This window comes from Acanthaster planci, linkage group LG14, assembly GCF_054643075.1.
Source record: "Acanthaster planci isolate LZ-2023a linkage group LG14, COTS_SCS, whole genome shotgun sequence".
Lineage (NCBI taxonomy): Eukaryota > Metazoa > Echinodermata > Asteroidea > Valvatida > Acanthasteridae > Acanthaster > Acanthaster planci.
Window position 1 is genome coordinate 7,225,679 of NC_141790.1, and position 21,367 is coordinate 7,247,045.

The 21,367-nt window shown below is 41.5% G+C and overlaps 1 protein-coding gene across 9 annotated transcripts; it reads right to left on the bottom strand.

The window, feature by feature from the left end:
• Nucleotides 1–132: 132 nt before the first annotated feature.
• Nucleotides 133–21,347, bottom strand: LOC110990856 (NLR family CARD domain-containing protein 4-like). 9 transcript variants are annotated; one of them, XM_087146127.1, is made up of 8 exons: nucleotides 21,234–21,336; nucleotides 20,927–21,114; nucleotides 18,029–18,191; nucleotides 16,958–17,028; nucleotides 15,573–16,706; nucleotides 15,241–15,366; nucleotides 14,627–14,743; nucleotides 133–13,143 (listed from the first exon to the last, which is right to left on the bottom strand). In XM_087146127.1, exons 4-8 carry the CDS (start codon nucleotides 17,025–17,027, stop codon nucleotides 9,959–9,961), a joined length of 4,632 nt encoding a protein of 1,543 aa, XP_087002253.1. In that variant the 5' UTR covers nucleotide 17,028; nucleotides 18,029–18,191; nucleotides 20,927–21,114; nucleotides 21,234–21,336; the 3' UTR covers nucleotides 133–9,958. The 9 variants fall into 9 exon arrangements, with proteins under 9 accessions (XP_087002253.1, XP_087002252.1, XP_087002251.1 ...); XM_087146132.1 differs by having other exon boundaries at nucleotides 11,249–11,421; nucleotides 12,995–13,143; nucleotides 20,927–21,347; XM_087146126.1 differs by lacking the exon at nucleotides 20,927–21,114 and having other exon boundaries at nucleotides 21,142–21,340.
• Between the last annotated feature and the right edge of the window lie 20 nt (nucleotides 21,348–21,367).

Below are 21,367 nucleotides of genomic sequence, written 5' to 3' on the forward strand. Positions count from 1 at the left end.
GGAGGTGGTCATCACTTCCTTGTTTAATTAAGTGTGATCGGTTGATGTGATAGTAGTATGTTCTTTTGAGATTGGATTGCAATGGACATAGAAAGCAACGAGCGAACAACGAAATTCAGCAGATAATAGAAGTTCCTGATAACTTTACTGCTGTTTATTGATGACTTTGCTTGGACCAGAAACTTGAGGATGAGATGCAAATTTAAACATAAAACACTTGAATTATAAATGATAAGACACAATGCAACAAACAGGCAACTTATTTCACTCAGAACATGCACAAAATGCAAACTCAGAATGAAAGACAGTTTAGGGCTCATTCTGTTAGTGTGACAAAGTTGAAATTTAACGACTCCAGGAATTGTTTATGACGAGCCAGTTTGGAATTTCAAAAAGGCAAGGTCTTCTGGGAAAGATTGTAAATGGCTGCACTAATAGGACAGATTATCACACGTGAATTGCTGCTGTTCTGAAGTATTCTCAGATGTGCTTCAGTTTGGGCATTGTGCTTTGGAATTCAAAACTGGCTTATTACAGATTAAATAAGAGGGAAACTTCACTACAAGTGTAGCTAATCTGATACAAAACACACCATGTCAAAGCAATCTAATTGGAGTGACAATAACTTCAGGTTATAAGGTGTGGCCACTGATATACACTATCAAGCTAGTTTTGCATTCCGGGTTGGACAAATCTAGAGTCTCATGATGTGGAAATTTCAAAACAGCCTTGGAAAGGTTTTAAACATATTCAAGACTTGAACTGCAACCACTAATTAAAGGTGACCATAATATGGAAATGATTTAATCAGGCTTAGTATGCTGACATGTTTACAGAGTCAACAAATTTTAATCAATTAAAACCACTTCCTTGCAAAGTTTTCCACCAAAGAATATGTTTATACATACGTGTAACAAAAAACAATGTAGTGCATTCCCCTTACATGGCACACTTCAACTTTCACTCAACTCTCCTCTCACAGCATTACCAAACATTTTCATTTCAAAACTCAAAATTTACCCTCATGGTTCACAGTGTTGAACCATTGTGAACAATTTCAGTGTTCTGAAATTTTGTCCGATATCTAAAAATGTCGGGGTTCGTCTGGAATTCAGATGAGTGGTCCCTTATGTGGTGCACTTGAAAAAATCTCAGAAAATTCTGCATAAACATTATCAAAAGTCTTTAAAGTTAATAACTTCTTGTGAAGAAGCACTCCTGCTCACCTACCAATCCACTAGTGTGTCCAAAAATTATTTTCATATTTTTTGGCACATTCTAAAAGCATGGGCGCATTGGACAGAAATATTGAAAATCAGGTGAAACAGTAATGTGAAACTCAAGCATTCTGTCAGTAACAGTTTTCAAATACATGTATTGCAGTCCAGAACATTTACACAACTACATGTTTGAGTCCATTTTGTAGCTGTAACTAATATGATCTGAGTAAAATCAGAGTATGAAATCTGAGTATGGAAAAAAGCACACACACACTTGATTATAAGTACAAGTACCATATTGTAAAATTATGACTAATTAAGTTTCAATCTGAGAACCACTGTCTGAGAACTGTTTGTTTTTACCAATGTGGTACACTCACCACAAAGGATAGGCAACTTTATAAGCTGCAAAAATTATAAACATGGAAAACAAAAATAACATTCAGAACAGATGTTCCATGGCATACTCATTAGACACAAGTCGTAAGCTCTCTAACTCTTCTGACATTATTTCAGAACATTTTCACCTTGCATTATTAACAGTACTGCTTCCCAGTGACTTAACCACGGGTGAGATTTACAGGTTATGGTTGATTTAATGGTAATGCAGGAGTTGTCAGTGATCCAGGATAGGAACAAAATGTGAGTTGCATAGTTAAATGCTGGCAAGCTCCATGATTCAGATCAAAGGTTACAACAATGCATCTTGTATAATCATATACAAGTAGTGAAGATAAAGCTGTCTTTTATGAACAAATGCACTCTGTCTTCATCAATGTATTGTTACCTCTTGCTATTCACAGACCTTCTGGTTCTATATACACGTATATATACAGTTAGTATTGGCAAGTTGCTGGCCAACAGTGATAAGGTCCATTATTCACAGGTTTTAAAACAATGTCACAATCTCCTTCAAACAACTGCACTTTACATTTTCTTGATTTACCTCATTTAATCTTAAAAGAATGTTGATCTAAACAACTGTTGAAATACATATGAAAAAAGGGAAGCTTTTTAACTTGATTGGAGAATCTATTGTTTAGGATGGCTACACCTTTCAGACAATATAAATGCAAATCAAACTTTGGAATTCTAAAGATAGGAATTTTTAATTCTCTTTGAGTATGTGCAACAGGCCAAAAAACAAACAGCAACTTAACCCTCTTTTCGATAAACTGATCTCTGAAGGAAACGCATCAGAAATATTTTAGTGATATCTGTGCCTTGAAATGACCCAGTCTCTAAATGTTGATACTTTTTATTTGCAGCCAACGATACTGACGCACACAGCCAAACCCTGTCACTCAGAACTGTCTTGTTTGGTTTCCAAGTTTGGAGTTCAACTGAAATCTGCCCCATTGCCAAAAGCACAAATCACTGTGCAGCTGTCTTTCAGTTTATAAAAATCCAAACACAGAATTCCAGAATGCTGTGCCAGAAATTGACACACATGAGCAATCATATACAACCAAATCTTACATAAAAAGTGACCAAATATACCTCTAAACCACTGCTGAATTCCATGAAAAAATCCTGAATCATGAAAGGTTATCACAAGTCAAATTTCATGTACAAATGTATTTAAAACTAAATATTGGGCAGTTACAACAGGTCATAATTCCAATTCGGTCCATTGAGGGTAGACAATACAAGATCCTTGCTGCTCCCCTTGAATTTTAAGGTCAGTCCACAAACATTATGTTGCATAATTAACTCCAAAGAAAATATTTCACATTACACTCAATGGGCACAAGTTGTACACATCAGCTCTTTAATTTATAATTAGTTGACATGTCACATCACACTACTTTCCAATGACTTACATGAATGCATACATTTATGTGCACAGTATATCCACCGCAAGACCCTGTCTTAGCTTGGAGTTGATAATGAAATGACACGTGCGATAGTTGACTTTAGTGGTCAATCTTGCTCAACAGTTGCCAGCAATGAGTAAATAACCCAATTTGAGCTGCATAAATCCAATACATGTTGTGACAAGTTCCAAGATTGTGCACTATTTACAAACACCAATCTTGACTCTTTGTTAGACTATTTACAAATGATATCAAAATCCAGTAGCAAAGATAACAGCCCTTTGACTTGTTTCTATTTCAACTTCATGCATGTTGCAGTGTTTTCTTTGATTATCATAAAAAGAGAAGTCCTGGTTCTGCAGAAACATATCCTTGATCAATATTCCAATGAGTAATGACCGTACTGCCATTAATTACAATTATTACAGTCAATTGCTGGTTTTAAGGGAAATCTCCTCAGTAATTCTAATAATTAACAGAGTATAAATAGCAATACAATTACTTCCTACATTTCCTGTACAAGAAATTGTTTTGATGCACAAAACAAAGGGGGCCAGTAAGTTTCTATTACATAAGAGGGGTGCTTCCTAGATGGTGTTACATACATGCCGTTACTCGTGTTTCAGTGTGAAAGCTACAAATGCAACTGGATTGAGGTCAGACAGTGATTTCTATTATGTAATGAAAGTTAATGCCCATTTTTCAGGTCAAATTTTACAGGTCAATTTTGTTGGGCAATAAGGAAAGCACCTGTGTCAAAACATAAAATGCTTCATTTTTCATTCAAACTAAAGCATGCACGCTTTACTCATGAGCATTAAATATTCTAGGTGCATTGAAAAACTCGCAGAAATTGACAAGCAAAGAGGAAAATATTTCTCAGGCCACATTTAGGGCGTTACAAGATCTACATTTGACTGCAAGGATTCGTCTGAACAGACTCTCCACTGATTAGTCTGATAAGCAGAAACTATTTTACTCTTGACTTGAGACAGGTTTCAATCACTGACATGGCATGGGTTCTTCATGTGTTTCTCTTGAGGGATGGAACATCAGGGAAGGGGACCTAGGACTGTTAAATTCTGGATTTAGTGATTCCTAACAGAAAGTGAAAAAAGACAACTAGATATGTATGGAGATCCCCCTGAGCTGATAGAATGAATGTGTTTCTGAAGTCAATGGGTGATATATGACTGGAACTCACTCCCCCAGGGGAAACACAAAGCAGCAGAGACATGGTCAAGGAAAGACACTGTTGCTAAGTCACCTTGTTTACAGCACTTATGATTAAATAGAAATGAAGCAGATTATACTTTTCGCCTCCTTCGGTTTCGAATCAACTTGCGTTCTGCTGCCTGCCAGAATGCCCTCACCAGTCTTTAAATGAAAAAGCTCTTCCTGCCACACCAAGTGACCTCTGACCTCTTCTGCTTACTGCAACAGGCGCTTCATGTGAGTGATTTTTTTCGTGCGAGAAATTGGCAGATTTCATTGATTTATACTTGTTATTCAGATGCTCTTTTGGTGTGTTATTCTCCTTGACTTATTGTCAGTCTTTCTTGAGGCTTTGTGTGTCCCAAACTCAGTCCTTGCAGCTGTTTATAGCCTTGTTTTGGTCGGCAGATGAATCTGTGTCACGACCCACGTCACGCTTCCTGACGCCGGACTGGGACGACCCTGATGATCATCTTTCACGCTTCCCTATTGATCGGGACCGCGACATAAGGCCAGATGCACGCCTCCCTTCATGGGGCCGTGATCAAGCAGAGGCATCACATACTAGATCAGGGCAAAGTGGTTCAATCTCCAGACCTCCACAAGATGGAGCTACAGCGGGGTTCTCACCCCAGCAAATGGAAGTCTTGACTGCCATGCAGCAGACCCAAACTGAAATGTTTAAAGGCATGATTGAGAAAGCTTTTGAGAAAATACAGACATGTCAAGAAAGAGTCTCCTGTCCTACTTCTCGTAGGTAGCATAGAGCTAGAAGTCATCGCACAGAGAAACATGGCATACATAGATCGGTGTCCAGGTCTAGCTCCAGCAGACACAGTGACTATATTTGGTCTTCAGATTCAGAGGAATCAGCATCACTCTCTCCAGTTGGGAGAAGACAAGCTAGTGAGAGTGGTACAACCAAAGAAGATTTAATCTCCACGCATGCTGAGAGTTTGCAGGACTTGGACCGGGATGATGCAGGCGGTCATAGTCATACTAATGAAAAAGAAGAGGTTTCTCCACTGCCTAATCCTCATGAAGGGGTTAAAGTGGGCCTCTTTTAACCAAGCAGTTCTTGATTGGTGGCAACAACAGCGAACCAATTCACTGGATCAGGCCAAAAAAGATGAGCTTTTAGAGGGCCTAACTCCTGATGCAACATTTGAAAAATACTTTAGGGCTCCTGATATGCCCAAGTACATACGGTCTACAATGAAGAAGTCACTGACTGGAAAAATGACAACTCGGTATGGTCCATACAGGAAGACTTCCTCAAAGCGGCCATTCCGTTATTAAGGCAATAGCGGGGTATCAGAAGCTGCAAAATGAAGAGTTAAAACCCCTTTTGACTTCAGCAGGAAGTTTGTTGGTGTCAGCGATCCACCACCTGTCTCTCTATCGGATGCACCGAGCTGAGCCTTTTCTCAAAGAGGGCTATCTCCGAGATGTTCAGCCTTTGATGTCTTGCTTGTATGGTGATGAGTGGACCCAAAAAGTGGATGAAGAAGAGAAGATTCACAAGGCCACTCAAAAGGTGGTGAAGAACTTGGCCAAATCCGGTTCATCTGCTCCAACCATGAAGCATAGGGCCACAAGCTGGAATCGGTATACCAATCCGAAAGGTTGGTCCGGTAGAGAAAAAACCAGTCACAAGTATAGTACACAGTACCACCCCAATAGGTATCAGCCATACCCCTGTGATTTCCATACCAATGACTGTGATCGGTCCCACATGCAGATGCCCAAGAAGAAAGATTCTTTTCGTGGAGATAAGAAGTCACAGAAGACTTTCCAAAAAAACTAGGTCAGAAGGCACACGACTTTGATTCTGTATCGAGCTTTGTGCTTTGTTATGCAGGGAATATCCAAAACCACATCACAGAATGGGAGAAACTGACAAACGACCCATGGATTTTGCAAAGCGTGGTTGGTTACAGAACTGAATTCTCACAAGACCCAGTACAGCACAAAGTGCCTGCTCAAATCCAAATGAGTGACCTACAACATCAAATATGCACCAAAGAGATTCAGAGAATGATCCTCAAAGGGGCAGTAGTAAGGGTACAGGACATTCCAGATCAATTCATCTCAACAATTTTTGTACTTCAGAAGGCCACGGGGGGTTTCCGGCCAGTGTTCAATCTCAAGAGCCTCAACAAGTATATCCGCTCAGAACACTTCAAGATGGAGTCAATCCAACACATGAAAAGCCTGGTGCAACAGGGAAATGTCATGGTTACGGTCGATCTGAAAGATGCGATGTGACAGATTGTCAGATCATCTTACGTCTGGACAATACAACTACTCTGGCGTACATGAAGCACAAAGGAGGTAGTCACACAGACAAAATTTGTCCCAGCTGGCTGTGAAAATGTGGAAATGGTGCCTGACGAGGAATATCACGCTGACAGCCTCTCATCTTCCTGGGGTGGACAATGTGTTGGCAGACCAGCAGTCCCAAGTCTTAGTGGACAGGTTAGAGTAGATGCTAGACCCAAGGATATTTGCAAGGCTTTGCACACGGTTGGGGGTCAAACCAACTGTGGACCTGGTTGTATCCAGAATAAACTTCCAACTTCCCCGTTACATTTCATGGAAACCAGATCCCGGAGCGATGATGATAGACGCCTTCTCGATACCATGGAGGAACGAATGCGATTCATCCGTTTCCGCCCTTTTGTCTCTTGGCTCAAGTCCTATGTAAAGTAGAAATGGAGGGGGCAACTCTGATGGTAATCACTCCAACATGGACCACTCAGGTCTGGTATCCAATGCTTGTGCGACTAGCCATAATAACTCCAGTTTACTGCCACAAGGGAGTCATGTATTAACTCAACCTCACTCCGGCGAACCCCACCCTTTGATACACTCCCTTCATCTAGCGGCTTGGATTGTCTCAGGAGACAGTATCATACCAAAGGGTTATCAGATGACCTTACCCAAGTCATGTTGGCCAGTTGTAGAGGCTCAACTCACATACAATATCAATCAACCTGGAAGACATGGGATTGCTGGTGTGAACGATCGCTTGATCCAATTTCAGCATCTTTGAAGGATATCATGGAATTTTGGGTTGAAAGTGAGAAGAAAGGGCTCAGTTATCGGTCCCTTGGGGTTTTCAGGTCAGTAATTTCACAATATCATGATCAAGTTGGTGGCATACCTGTTGCAAATTGTTTTGGTTGGAAAGTGCCCTCTCGTGCCAGATTGCGTGCAGCCCGCTCGCCACATTTTCCTAACATGTCGGGAGGTGGATTGGATGGTGAGTTCTGTGCCTTTTTTGTTTGTAATGGGGATATTTTTCATTATTACAAGAACCTTAAACTTATGTACTTATTTAAGCCTTATTAAAGACGCAAAATATGAGCATTTATTTTTCATTCGACACTCTCTAAAATGGGGTACGATCAGCGTAGTGTCGGAAATACACGGAGTTTCATATCTTCTTACCCCGTAACGTTACATGTACATGTATACCTTTACTTATCGGCGAGCCAAGATAATTTATCTCCTGCTCCTTTTTCTTTTATCCTTGATTTAGACTTCTTCTTGTGGTTATTTATTGAAGATAAAGGGATGGATCTACAAGCCAAATGTAACCTCCTTTAGTTTATTCATCACCTGAACCGACATGTGATATGTACCGTAGCCTCCACCATGACCACGAATAAAGTTTACATGAACACTGCAACCCACGAATATTGGCCTCAATATTCTTCATACCAGTGGGACAATGTCCTTGCATCATTAAACTAATGAAAGGTCTTTTTAATCGTAACCCTCCCAGGCCTAGGTCCTTACATGGGAAGTTGAGCCTGTACTGAGATTCCTGTCACAGCTTGGCCCTAGGAGGTCACTTTCCTTGAGGATGCTGACTTTGAAAATGGTGCTTCTCTTGGCCTTGGTAACAGTGGGTAGAGTGTCTTCTCTGGTCCACATAGATATCAATCGATTGGCGATCACAGGTAACTCATTCAGGTTCATCCACTCTAGATTACAGAAACAAAGTCGACCTGGCCATCCACTAAAAAGTATTGAAGTTAAGGCCTTTGAGAAGAAATCCTTGTGTCCAGTGGGGGCAGTGTCCTGTTCCATCAACTGTACAGCTCCCCTCCGGAATGGGGAAACTCAGCTTCTGATCAGTCTCATGAAACCTCATAAAAAGGTGGTATCTTCAACAGTGAGCCTTTAGATTGTTGAAATGTTACGTCTGGCTGGGGTTGACACCACAAAGTTTAAGGCACATTCCACGCATGGTGAAGTGACTTCAGCATCTTTTAGTTTAGGGATATCCTTGCAAGTTATCATAGATTCAGATTCCACTTTCCACACCTTTTATCATAAGCCATTGACAAGTTCGCCCATGGCGGAAGTAATCCTGAAATCAGCTTCAAAATTGCAAGTTGATTCAAAACCAGTGGAAGCGAAGTATAATCGTTGATTACGCAAGCGTAAAACTTACCTGAAGTATAATTGAGATTATATGAGTCCTCCAGAGGTGAGTATCAACTCCCACCTTGTTGTTGGGATAATGTCAGTATCCCTAGCCCTTGATTCTCCATGCTAGAGATTGATGAGGCATGATTTGGACAGATGGTATGCGTTGACCCTACATGTTTCTAAACTCTGTGAGTTTGATTACTTGTTCTGATGCAAATATTTGTCATGATCTTCTGATGCACGTATGATCTAGATGCATGTGCATGTAATGTGTATTGTAAGTGGCATAGAGCTAAGTTTGCTTATTTTACTTTTCAGTTGTTGATTCTTTAACTTTTGAATGTTTTGAAGTTTCACTTGTTAGTGTTAAAGTTGTTCTAGCCACATTCTGGCTTTTCTCATGTTTATTCCTATGTTGTAGAAGATGTTGCCTAACGGCGTGTGTTTCCAAAAAATTAAAAATAAAAAAAAATCAGTGCACCCTTACTTCATCCCGGTTTGGTGAGCCATAGGGATACGACCCACCCAGATAGTGCAGTACTTTCAAAGAGGTCAGAGGTCACTTGGTGTGGCAGGAAGAGCTTTTTCATTTAAAGACTGGTGAGGGCGTCCTGGCAGGCAGCAGAACGCTAGTTGATTCTCACCTCCGGAGGACTTGTATAATCTCGATTATACTTCAGGTAAGTACTTACCCTTGCATCATCAACGATATTACCTCGGTCTACTTGTCCCCTGACAACTGAAACCATGTACTACAAATTTCTTTGTGCAAAATTCATATAACTGTGTGTCTTCACAAGAGCTGTGGAGCACAATTTCAAATCACAATGAATACAGGCAAAGAAAGTTCACACCAAGCTTGAATCTCAACTCCTAGAATACCCTTACCAAAGAGGTTGGCACTTTAAAGGATATTTTAATAAGCATTCTGCCATTGACGATGAATTTTGCAACACAGGTTCTCAGTACCTGTCAAGTTCTATTTGAGGAACTACCTATGGTGATTTCTGTATCATGAGTATCATCACTCTTTACTTTTTTTTTGTGTGCTCATGTTAAGCCAAATAACTGTTGCTGTTCTTTATTCATTTTGACAAGGCTTTGGAATAGCATACTTCCTCTAGTCTTTAACTTCACCATACACAGTCTGACCAGATTCAACCTACAAACCCTGCTTGTATGGTATTTCATACTTGTATCTACTTGTCATTGAAATTTATAGAAAAAATCCAGCTTCTCCTGTCAATCACCAACCAATATCCCCTAGCGATAAAGGACCAATTCATCTAGGTTACTCAGAACATCATGAATGTGTTTCTTATCCTCCTCTGTCGGCCAACAGTACCTGAGATCCAGTTTCCTCAGGGCCTTTGCATGTTTCAAATACAAGCACCATGAAGTGGCTGTACCAGCCAGGTCTGTATTACCAGAAACGATCTGTGAAACCAAGTTGGGCAGCTCCTTGAGTGATTTATCAACATGTACCATGTCCTGTCCATTCAATGAGCAGTAACTCAAGTCCAGCTCCTGCAGGGGCTTGAGCTCCTTCAGATACATTCCCCATGATGCTGCTGTACCACCAAGGTTATTACCAGAAACGTCTAATCTAGCCAAATTGGGTAGATCCCTGAGTGCCTCAGCAAGATGTACCATGTCCTGTCCATTCAATGAGCAGCGAACCAACTTCAGCCTCTGCAGGGGCTTGAGCTCCTTCAAATACATTCCCCATGATGCTGCTGTACCACCAAGGTAATTATAAGAAACAATCAATGAAACCAAATTGAATAGATTCTTGACTGACTCAGCAACGTGTGCCATGTCCTGTCCATTCAATGAGCAGTTGAACAAGTTCAGCTCCTGCAGGGGCTTGAGCTCCTTCAGACGCATTCCCCATGACGCTGCTGTACCGCCTAGGTTATTACAAGAAACGTGCAATGAAACCAAATTGGGTAGATCCTTGAGTGACTCAGCAACATGTACCATGTCCTTTCCATTCAATGAGCAGTCCCCCAAGTCCAGCTCCTGCAGGGGCTTGAGGTCCTTCAGATGCATTCCCCATGATGCTGCTGTACCGCCAAGGTTATTACCAGGAACATCCAATGAAACCAAATTGGGCAGATCCTTAAGTGACTCAGCAACATGTACCATGTCCTTTCCATTCAATGAGCAGCCCATCAAGTTCAGTCTCTGCACGGGCTTGAGCTCTTTCAGATGCATTCCCAATGATGCTGCTGTACCACCAAAGTTATTACAAGAAACATCCAATGAAGCCAAGTTGGGTAGATCCCTGAGTGACTCAGCAACACGTACCATGTCCTGTCCATTCAATGAGCAGTTCCTCAAGTTCAGCCTCTGCAGGGGCTTGAGCTCCTTCAGACGCATTACCAATGATGCTGCTGTACCACCAAGGTTATTACAAGAAACATCCAATGAAACCAAATTGAGTAGATCCTTGAGTGACTCAGCAACATGTACCATGTCCTGTCCATTCAATGAGCAGTTCCTCAAGTTCAGCCTCTGCAGAGACTTGAGCGCCTTCAGATGCATTCCCCATGTTGCTGCTGTACCACCAAGGTTATTACAAGAAACATCCAATCCAGCAAAATTGGGTAGATCCTTGAGTGACTCAGCAACATGTACCATGTCCTTTCCATTCAATAAGCAGTCCATCAAGTTCAGCCTCTGCAGAGGCTTAAGCTCCTTCAGATACATTCCCCATGATGCTGCTGTAACATCAAAATGAATATCATGGAGAGACAAGCTAACTAAGTTTGGTAGATAACTGAGTGACTTAAGGACATGTGTGTTTTCACTGGTAAGGGTAGCAGTGAACTCTGCATCATGCAGATTTATCATTGCTGTCATGGCAAAGGCAATATGTTTGACAGACCTTGTCAATTCACAAGATACCATAGTGAGTGTTTTTATTTTATCAAGGTGAATACTGCCACTGACCTCTGCAACACGTTTCAGAAAGTATGTAACCGAATAGACCCTATCACCATAAATACCACGAAGTTTGAAGTTACCAGTTAAGAATGCTTGTATCAACTTCTCAGGTGGTAGGCACTTACACTGACTTTCAAAGTAACAGTGAAGTGCCAACTGACCCACCCTATCCCTAACTGACAAACGATTCTTACACTTCTCCAGAAACACATTCAATATCTCAAATGTACATGCCTCATTTCCTCCACAACAAAAGCGCAGAAGGTATTCAAAATCCACTGGGCTTTTTGACACAATTTCATTCAGAATCTTCTGAAATTCTTGTCTGTTTACTTCAAACAAGTTCTGGAGGTATAAAGCAGAACAGAATTCCTGGAATGTCTTATGAATGAACTGCACACTGCTGTGGGGGACTCGTCCCTTGAGGACTCTCTGTGTGGTCAAAATACCTGCTTTTAGAGCAAGGCTAAGCACACCTGGCTCAAAGTCACTTTCTTTAAAAGACAGCACTTGATCTGGAAAAAGGAGACCTTGTAAACCAACCTTGCCAAGTTTAATCACCACCCTGTTTATTTCTTGTTGTGACACATCCTTTCTTTTTCCAACTTCATCAACTGCATTGTGATATAGGCCTGACATTGTTTCTGGAAATTCAGAATCTTTACTCCACAGGGAGCACATCATGAGAAGCAACATGGGACTCTCTGCCAAAACTGACAAAAGGTTTGAGGATCTAATCCTTGTCAGAAGCCCCTCTGCTTTAGAAGGTTCATCACAGTAAAACTTGTCCACATACTCAGTGATGTCTTCTTTACTGAACCCCATGACCCTGACATGTGTGAATGGTGGTTGAATCAGTTCCTTTGTTGTCAATCTGTCTAAGTGGGAGGGGCGGGTGCTCACAAGTACAGTGCAACCTCTACACATCCTACGATTGAGGATTTTCAGAATGGAACCAAATGAGGATTTGTTGAGGGAAGTGGTCCTCAACTCATCAAAGCCATCCAAGAGTATAAGGACTTTGCCAGAATTCATCTTGATGTATGACCCCAGAGCATTCCTGTCTACACTTGTGTCTTCTGCTAGGAGTTGGTCAAAAACTGCATCAATAAGATCCGACTCCTGCTTCAGATCACACATTTTCAACAGGAAGAGCAGTTTATACTTCTGTAAGACCTTGCAAGAGCCAACTGCCCAATCATACGCAATCTTGTCAAAAAGAGTGGTCTTTCCTCTACCAGCCAGCCCACTTAGTACAGCTATTGGGATCAATTTACCTTCTTTTGTTTTCAGCAGCAACATATCCTCAAAGGAGCATTTTGTTTTTCCCTCACCAGTTATTAACTGTACCTTGATGTATATCTCTGCAATGTGTTTTATGACATCATCACACCATGGGTTCATCTGTACAAAGCTACCTGTCTCATCGTAGAGTGACTTCAGTTCATCTTCACAGATATTGGCAGCATTCAGGGACTGGACATCAGACGCACTGTATTCTAAGGGTGAAATATTCACAAATAGAGACATGTAAAACAGTATTCATACTTCAGAAATCTGTGAGTAAAATGATCAGGTGACAAAGGTCAATTCTCAAGTATATTACTTGGACATATTGAATGTTGGTTACAATTGTTTCATCATTAACATAAAAGGGACGCTTCCCTGTTCAATATGGAAGACGAGCACTTGTCACATTGTCATATTATTTTAACATAACACTACAAAGACTGAAACTGAGCTGATTTTGTTTTTCAGCTATTTATAACCATATAGGAGATCATTCAATTATTTTTGTTAGACTTTTGAAAGCACATGAAAATGTATCATATTAGAAATGTAACATCTCTAATAAGTATAACTGCAAGGCATCTCAGGAAAGTCTGTAGGATGAGAAACTTCAATTTTACAAAGATACACATGTAACCACAGAGATCAAGTCACATGGTTGTAAAATCTTGAAAAGCTGACAAGAAGTGTTTGAGAAGGACACATCCTTTACACGCTCTGTGGTCGAGTGGTTAAGACGTCTGCACTAGTAAGCAGGAGGTCGTGGGTTCGAGTCTCACCCAAGTAAGCTTGTGAATTTTTTCGCAAGCTCTCGGACAAGCACTGAGCATACAGTGTTATATATACCTTGGGTATGGGCAAAACCCATTTAATATAAATTAACATCCTTTACTGTCTCTTGCTAATTAATTATTAATTGTATCATGGAACACATGATGCTCCGGTGGACTCCAAAGTGGCACAGATAGATAGAGAACAAGAGTATGCAAAAAGCTGCATTATATAGCATGGGGCATTTGGCAATTGAAAAAGAAGTCTGGAACCTTAATTAATTTTGGATTTGCCCTGTCAGATGTGTATTTAAACAGTGAATACTAAGTGTATGCCCCGAAGACTTGAGTGTGCTTGTGGATTTTTTTCACAAGCTTTTGGGGCATACACTGAGTATGCAGTGTTTAAATACACGTCTGACAGGGCAAATCCAAAATTAATTTACATCTCCCCGGCACAAATCCATCTTTGGAATAGTCTGAAACCTTGTTTAAAAAACTTTTGCGAGCCCTGAACGTGATACAAACAAGACTTTCAATGTTTAATTATGATTTTTGCTCTTGTAAAACTCAGAATTTGCCCTTTGTACTCAGCGTTGTCCAAGAGCTTGCAAAACCATCAATTAAAACTGATTATCTTCCCGATACAAAATACACGTACATCTTTGGAAACATGTAAGGCTTTTAATATTTCAGTGAGAGTGTATTCATTGCAGCTACCAAATATTACTTGGTAGTTAAATGCACAGAACACCATGTAAGCATTCCTGATAAATGGTGTATTTGGTATTTGTAATTCCAAAGTCATATGCTCAAGTCAACAGGACTTCACATTCACATCTCTGGTAGAGAACTCAAATGTAATGTTCTATAAAGGAACTATAGTATTATATACATGCATGTTCTAAATATTGATTGTTACCTGATGTCTGTGTGTGTGAGACAGCACTCTGTAGGGTTGGATGCTGTGATGTGATTGCTTGATCCTCTGGCATGTCGACTGATGGTTGACCAGACTGATGTGATGAACAAACACCATCTACAATCAAGCAAACAATCATGAAGACGATCAACTTGGAAAAAAAGGATCAAGAGTTGAAAAGCAAAACGCTTACAACTGCAACTTGGACTCAGTTGATCAATAATGCTTCTCATAACAGCCATACAGTCTTGGTCTAATATTCAGTGGGCACAGCTTAAACCAAATAAAAAGCACGTGGGAAAGTCGGTGCCATCTTCAGATTTTTTTATGGGTGCTGACAAAAAATTAAAAGAAACAGACAAACATCACTTGGTCAGTGCTGCTAGTATATGTCACGTCTTGTTAACATAGTAAATTGTGTTTGGTTAAAGTTTATCCACTTCATGTATTCTGACACTGGGATACATACATCTCCTAGGTAAAATGATTAAGGAATACAGGCAGATGGCACAAGTGATAATCAGTACCATAGAAACACCTTGGAGTCTAGTTCATATCCAAACACAAGAGATGAACAGTTAAATGGAAGAGATGAATTGGTTACTTGCTATTACCTTTAGATTGATAGATGTGAATGGTGCAATCTGTTGGGTTGTTGATGGGAATGTTTCCAGAGCCTGACACCTGTTGTAATAGAGCTGTTTGCAGTATTTCTTTGACGACTGCAACTGGTACCATGTCTGAAAATGTTGGGGAAAAAAGAGAAATAATGTATTTCTACAATTTCCTCCAGATTTGGGTACTAATTTTCGAACAGTAAATAATATTTGTTCCCCACCTGTTGTCTGGTCCTGGTTGTCTGGTCTCCTCACAGCCAGTGTTTGTTCCCCACCTGTTGTCTGGTCCTGGTTGTCTGGTCTCCTCACAGCCAGTGTTTGTTCCCCACCTGTTGTCAGGTCCTGGTTGTCTGGTCTCCTCACAGCCAGTGTCTGTTCCCCACCTGTTGTCTGGTCCTGGTTGTCAGGTCTCCTCACAGCCAGTGTCTGTTCCCCACCTGTTGTCTGGTCCTGGTTGTCTGGTCTCCTCACAGCCAGTGTCTGTTCCCCACCTGTTGTCTGGTCCTGGTTGTCTGGTCTCCTCACAGCCAGTGTCTGTTCCCCACCTGTTGTCTGGTCCTGGTTGTCTGGTCTCCTCACAGCCAGTGTTTGTTCCCCACCTGTTGTCAGGTCCTGGTTGTCTGGTCTCCTCACAGCCAGTGTCTGTTCCCCACCTGTTGTCTGGTCCTGGTTGTCAGGTCTCCTCACAGCCAGTGTTTGTTCCCCACCTGTTGTCTGGTCCTGGTTGTCTGGTCTCCTCACAGCCAGTGTTTGTTCCCCACCTGTTGTCAGGTCCTGGTTGTCTGGTCTCCTCACAGCCAGTGTCTGTTCCCCACCTGTTGTCTGGTCCTGGTTGTCTGGTCTCCTCACAGCCAGTGTTTGTTCCCCACCTGTTGTCAGGTCCTGGTTGTCTGGTCTCCTCACAGCCAGTGTCTGTTCCCCACCTGTTGTCTGGTCCTGGTTGTCAGGTCTCCTCACAGCCAGTGTCTGTTCCCCACCTGTTGTCTGGTCCTGGTTGTCTGGTCTCCTCACAGCCAGTGTCTGTTCCCCACCTGTTGTCTGGTCCTGGTTGTCTGGTCTCCTCACAGCCAGTGTCTGTTCCCCACCTGTTGTCTGGTCCTGGTTGTCTGGTCTCCTCACAGCCAGTGTCTGTTCCCCACCTGTTGTCTGGTCCTGGTTGTCTGGTCTCCTCACAGCCAGTGTTTGTTCCCCACCTGTTGTCTGGTCCTGGTTGTCTGGTCTCCTCACAGCCAGTGTCTGTTCCCCACCTGTTGTCAGGTCCTGGTTGTCTGGTCTCCTCACAGCCAATGTTTGTTCCCCACCTGTTGTCTGGTCCTGGGTACATGGTCTGCATAGAGCCAGTGTTTGGTGTCTACAAGGTGTCTGTGAGTTTGAGATAGCACCCAGTGTGGGATGTTGTTTTGATGTACTTGGTTGATTCTCTGATGGTTGACCAGACTGGAGTGATGTGTATGCACCACATTCTACGGTCAAATCAAGCAAATCAGCATTCAATTGCTAAGAAATGATTCCTTCATACATGCATGTAGAATGCAGTGCATGACATAAGTTAACTTTTTTGATTAGATTAACATCTACATTATAACAAAGGTTCAGAACAGCAGTCTGCGCTGCGTAATCCTGAATCACAAAAGATGAACATACAATACAATTTTGTTGAAATCCAAAACCGTTCCATATCATGCTCCGACAGGAAACTCTAAGTATACATTACCTGCTACTTCAGGTTGGTTGTCCAATTTTCTTCTGTTCCATTCTCTGCTACTTTCTCCACTGCCAGCCATTCTAAGGGGAAGTGATCAAAAGATTGTATCTACATGTGTGTATCAGTGAACAGTCCGCAGAGTGACCTCCATGTTGGAGTAATTTTATGATTGACAGCAAATGTTCATGCAGCAATCTGTGACAAGGTTGCGGTGTTCACTTCTTGAGGTGAAAACGCTCCTGTAAAATACAGCTACCTCCTGCTCATCAACATACAAATAACTAGTGCAATGGAATGTCCCATTCTACAAGGTGAAGCCTCACAGCCTCAGTTGTCATTGAATCAAATTCTTTCCACTACACAAATGTGAAAAATGTATGACATGGATTTGTTTTACACACTGTGTCAAGGATTCTTTGTAACATCTACAAGCCAGTCTTTCTCCACTTTTACGGTCTGGCATAAAAGTGTGACCCAACGTGTTGACATTCTGAGCCATGACTAATTTGGTCTGTGATTTATGCTCCACTGATCTTCTTCTACACAGATATTAATGAACATCAACTGAGAAAATGCTGGGAGTACATGACCCACTAGTATGGTTCTTTGCTGTACTGTCAATGCCAACCATGCAAAAGTGTAATTCAATGCCACATTAAATGGGGTATGTAATGTATGTGTAGTCATGCCATCTACTCCGAGCTGAAGTGCACCCTCAACTAGGTTCTTGAATGCATTTGGCGTGCACATGAAGACCAAACATTTCAGACTAAATTCACTGTGCGTACTCAGAGTGGTCCATGTCAAAGGTGCATCAACTTGCACACAGTGATGCGTATGCAGTGAATGCGTACCAAAGGACCATCAATTTCATTTCAAAACACACCCTCTTTTGTTCCTGCTTGGAGCAGATACCAAAATCAATGATACATTATCAACATCCTCCAAACATACCATGCAGATTTACTCACATGTTGTGTACCATGTGTTGTTTAATAAAAAAATGCATTTGATCATATTATCTCTTGTCAAGAAAAAGGATAATCTAAGAATTACAACTGCCAAAGTATCCACACATACCTTAAATGCTTAATTTTTTGGAGAATCAGACATTGAGATTCACAATGTATTCCAAGGACAAAGGGGGTTATCTGTTGAATTCCAAGCACTTGAACAATCTCGTTACCCTTCCCAACACAGGTCAACTGCTGCAGGTGTTTGATGGTAGACTACAACTCAACGTCTGCAGAAATAAAAGAATTCCAGTGATATGTGACCTGGTACATCGTAATCAGGAATAAGTCACTGAGGCCGTTTTATGCAATGGCTGAGTAAAGTGGGAATGCGGGTAATGTTGAAAAATCGATGTGGTGGTTTGGTATATTTTTGAAGTAAATAGTAAGAAAGATTACCATCCACACACTTGTAATGTGTACCATTTGTAAGTTCATGAAATTCTCTTTCTGACAATGTACGGTCAGAAAGTCAATTTGTGACTTATTCCTGGTTTCGATGTACCGGGTCACATTTATGCATGACTTATGGGGCTGTGCATGGGAACTAGACACACACATGTACATGTATACCCAATCAACTATCTACATGTATATCTGGGAATGGTTCTTTGACCAGTGTAGTATATGCAGAGAGCTGGGTGCAATGGTGGAAGTTGGAAAGAAATACCTGATAGGACCATGGGCATGAGCTACACAGTAGCAATAAATAGTGTTAAAGTGAGATTAAAATAATGATTGACTGGAAAAAAAGAAATTGACTGATTACCAACTGATTACCATGGCAGTGCTCTACCAACTGAGCTACCCAGCCATACATGTACGTTGGTGGCTCTTCCCAATTGTCAATTATCTTTGTTCAGGAGAGGGGGGGAGCACTAGTCAAAAGCTATGCAACCTGATATACAGGTACATGTACCATATAGCCAAGTCTAATCAGGTCCCAATTACAAACGATGCAGCCTGGGAACTGGTGAACAAGGACCATTCTAGGGAAACTGACTAGGTGCCTACACATGCATGTAATTACAAAGATAAAGAAATTGACTGAATTGGGACTTGAACCTGCAACCTCTGGAATTCCGTACGGGTACTCTACCGACTGAGCTATGCAGACCTACATTGGTGGCTCTTCCCAATTGTGGAAATTATCTTTGTTGGGGGGCGCTAGTCAGATTAATAAGATGAAAATAAAATAAGACGAAATGAACACAGGAAGTGAACAAAAATTCTCGATTCCAAAACGGGATGAGAAGACATATGTACTATACATGTACATATACATGTAGCAGTGAAGAGGACAGCAAATCAGCAGACTGCAGTGATGTCAGTTATTGCTGATGTACCCATTGGTTGTGATTTCATCAAGGTCTTAATATTTCTGATTAAAAATGTGGTAATTTACTGTACCGTACCTGCAACAACGCTCAAGTTTTAACCCCTCGCACCGGGAGGCGGCTGGACACGCCGAAAAAATTGAGATCCTAAGCCCGCTTTTCAGCTATTATTCTTGGTCCAAGCTCGCGCAAACACGGTGAAAGAAGGCAGACCCTGGCGCTTGTATATACGGTAATCATGGTAATTGGTCTTTTTGCATAGCCCAGAAAGAAAAGATCGAATTTGCATCATAATCACCAGCTTCACAATAGTCCCCACTTTGAAAAGAGGCAACGGGAATGTGGAAGGGTGAGTAGAGCCACATGCCACCGAACAATCAGCCTTTCCACCGTGTAATTCAAAGTGTTCAGAGTACGCAGGGCCACAAACCGAGACTTTGCGGTTTGGCAGGTGGCCTTCGTGGCCAAGTGAGGCTGGAATCCTTGGAGTCCGCTTTCGGCAAGAAATTCCCTCCGTCAAGGGGTTAAAAGACATCATGCACGCTCTCTGGTGTCCAGTTGTCCACACTGGACATGCTGGACATTTGTGCTGTAATTGGACACTCCCAACTGTTGAGGGTCTACGTGTACGGATGCTACTAAGGCCCCCTCCCCAAAATGGTCCGTCTCCGGTCAGTGCATGCATTGATTTTGAACATGTGCGGCAATTTTTTTCCCGTTTTTTTTTCCTCAAAATTTTCAAAACAGCACCCTCAATTTCCGCACCACCTGAATGTTCGTGAGTAGACTGACTCCTGGCCACAAGTACATAAGTTGGAAGGGCAATTTGTTACAGCAGCCAGACTAATTCATTGGCAGCTCTTACCCAGTGACAGATCGTTACGACTGCTTAATGTTGATGTCGAATCACAGAAGATGACCATGGATAGGTTACAAAGTTGCAGCCAGCTGATCAAAAACAATGGCGTCATGACGTGCGACGTGCTACTACTAGCCTTTGCTCTTTGATTAAATATGTCACTCATTTCCGTGTCCGTTGCCAGTCTTAAAAAGACAACCTATCCCCCCTTAAAAAAAATAGAAAAAAAAAAGGAAATAAAAAACTCAAATTGTTGAGTCAATTCTGGAACTTTGGTCTGACCAGAGACCGAGTATTTTTTTGGGCCTAATATGGATGCAGTGAAAAAGTAAAGCCCATCTTCAAGCACTATGATTAAAATGTCCTAAAAAGTCAAATGGAAGGAGTTCCATACACGGATGCCCATAATTATTCCCTAGGAAATCCTGACTCCACTGCAGCAGTTGTGTACAAAGTCTATGTGGAGTGAAGAGAATTTTCTAAGTATTTCCCAACAACATCGGTAAATGTTTCTCACTCTCAGTCCAGAATTCGTGTCTTTCCAGCATTTTTGTAATGACTGACTTTTATTGAGATGACATATGATGAGGAAATTGGAGTCAGGATGCAACATTTTTTCCATAAATTGAAATTATTTGCTAGGACTGAGACTTATAGGAACTCATATTTAGTAAGATCTTCAAGCATGGGTCAAGACCGAGGGAACGCATGAACTTGATAATGACATTTTGAAGTCTACATCAGTGGAGAGAATCAAGTGAGCACTTACAGCACGATACATGCACATGTAGTAACACAACTCGCACAAGTCAGCGATGTGCCCTTCTGACTACAACTTACAAGTTTCAGAAGGCTCAAAAAGTGTCCTTGCTCTTTGATCACTGTGGGTTTGTCGTCCACTGGGCCGTCACGCCCATTCCTCGATTTTGTGGGGCAAGGAGCGCGGTAAGGAAACAGCTAGCATCAAGAAAAAATCACAAACACCTTCACATGACAGTGTAAAATGGCAAGATTGATACTATGTAGACTGTAACGTATGGACTCTTTGACCAAAAATTAGAAAAATCAACGGAAACCTCATGCTCATCATGAATTCAGTCGTTGGCAATTCACTTCCTCTCCCTAGTAGTAGTAAACAAGGTAGGCCTAAATTGTGTCGGTCGGTGACCCTGTGCCAATAGAGGGCGGTGTTTACATGTCTCTGCTCAGA

Bases quoted from the DNA above. Each gene is read 5' to 3' on its own strand.
- LOC110990856 (XM_087146126.1), bottom strand. From the start codon at position 17,027: ATGGCTGGCAGTGGAGAAAGTAGCAGAGAATGGAACAGAAGAAAATTG. The intron at 16,707-16,957 runs GTAATGTATACT...ATTTGACCGTAG, and splicing joins CAACCAACCTGAAGTAGCAG to AATGTGGTGCATACACATCA. The intron at 15,367-15,572 runs GTGGGGAACAAA...CAACATTTTCAG, and splicing joins CAACCAGGACCTGACAACAG to ACATGGTACCAGTTGCAGTC.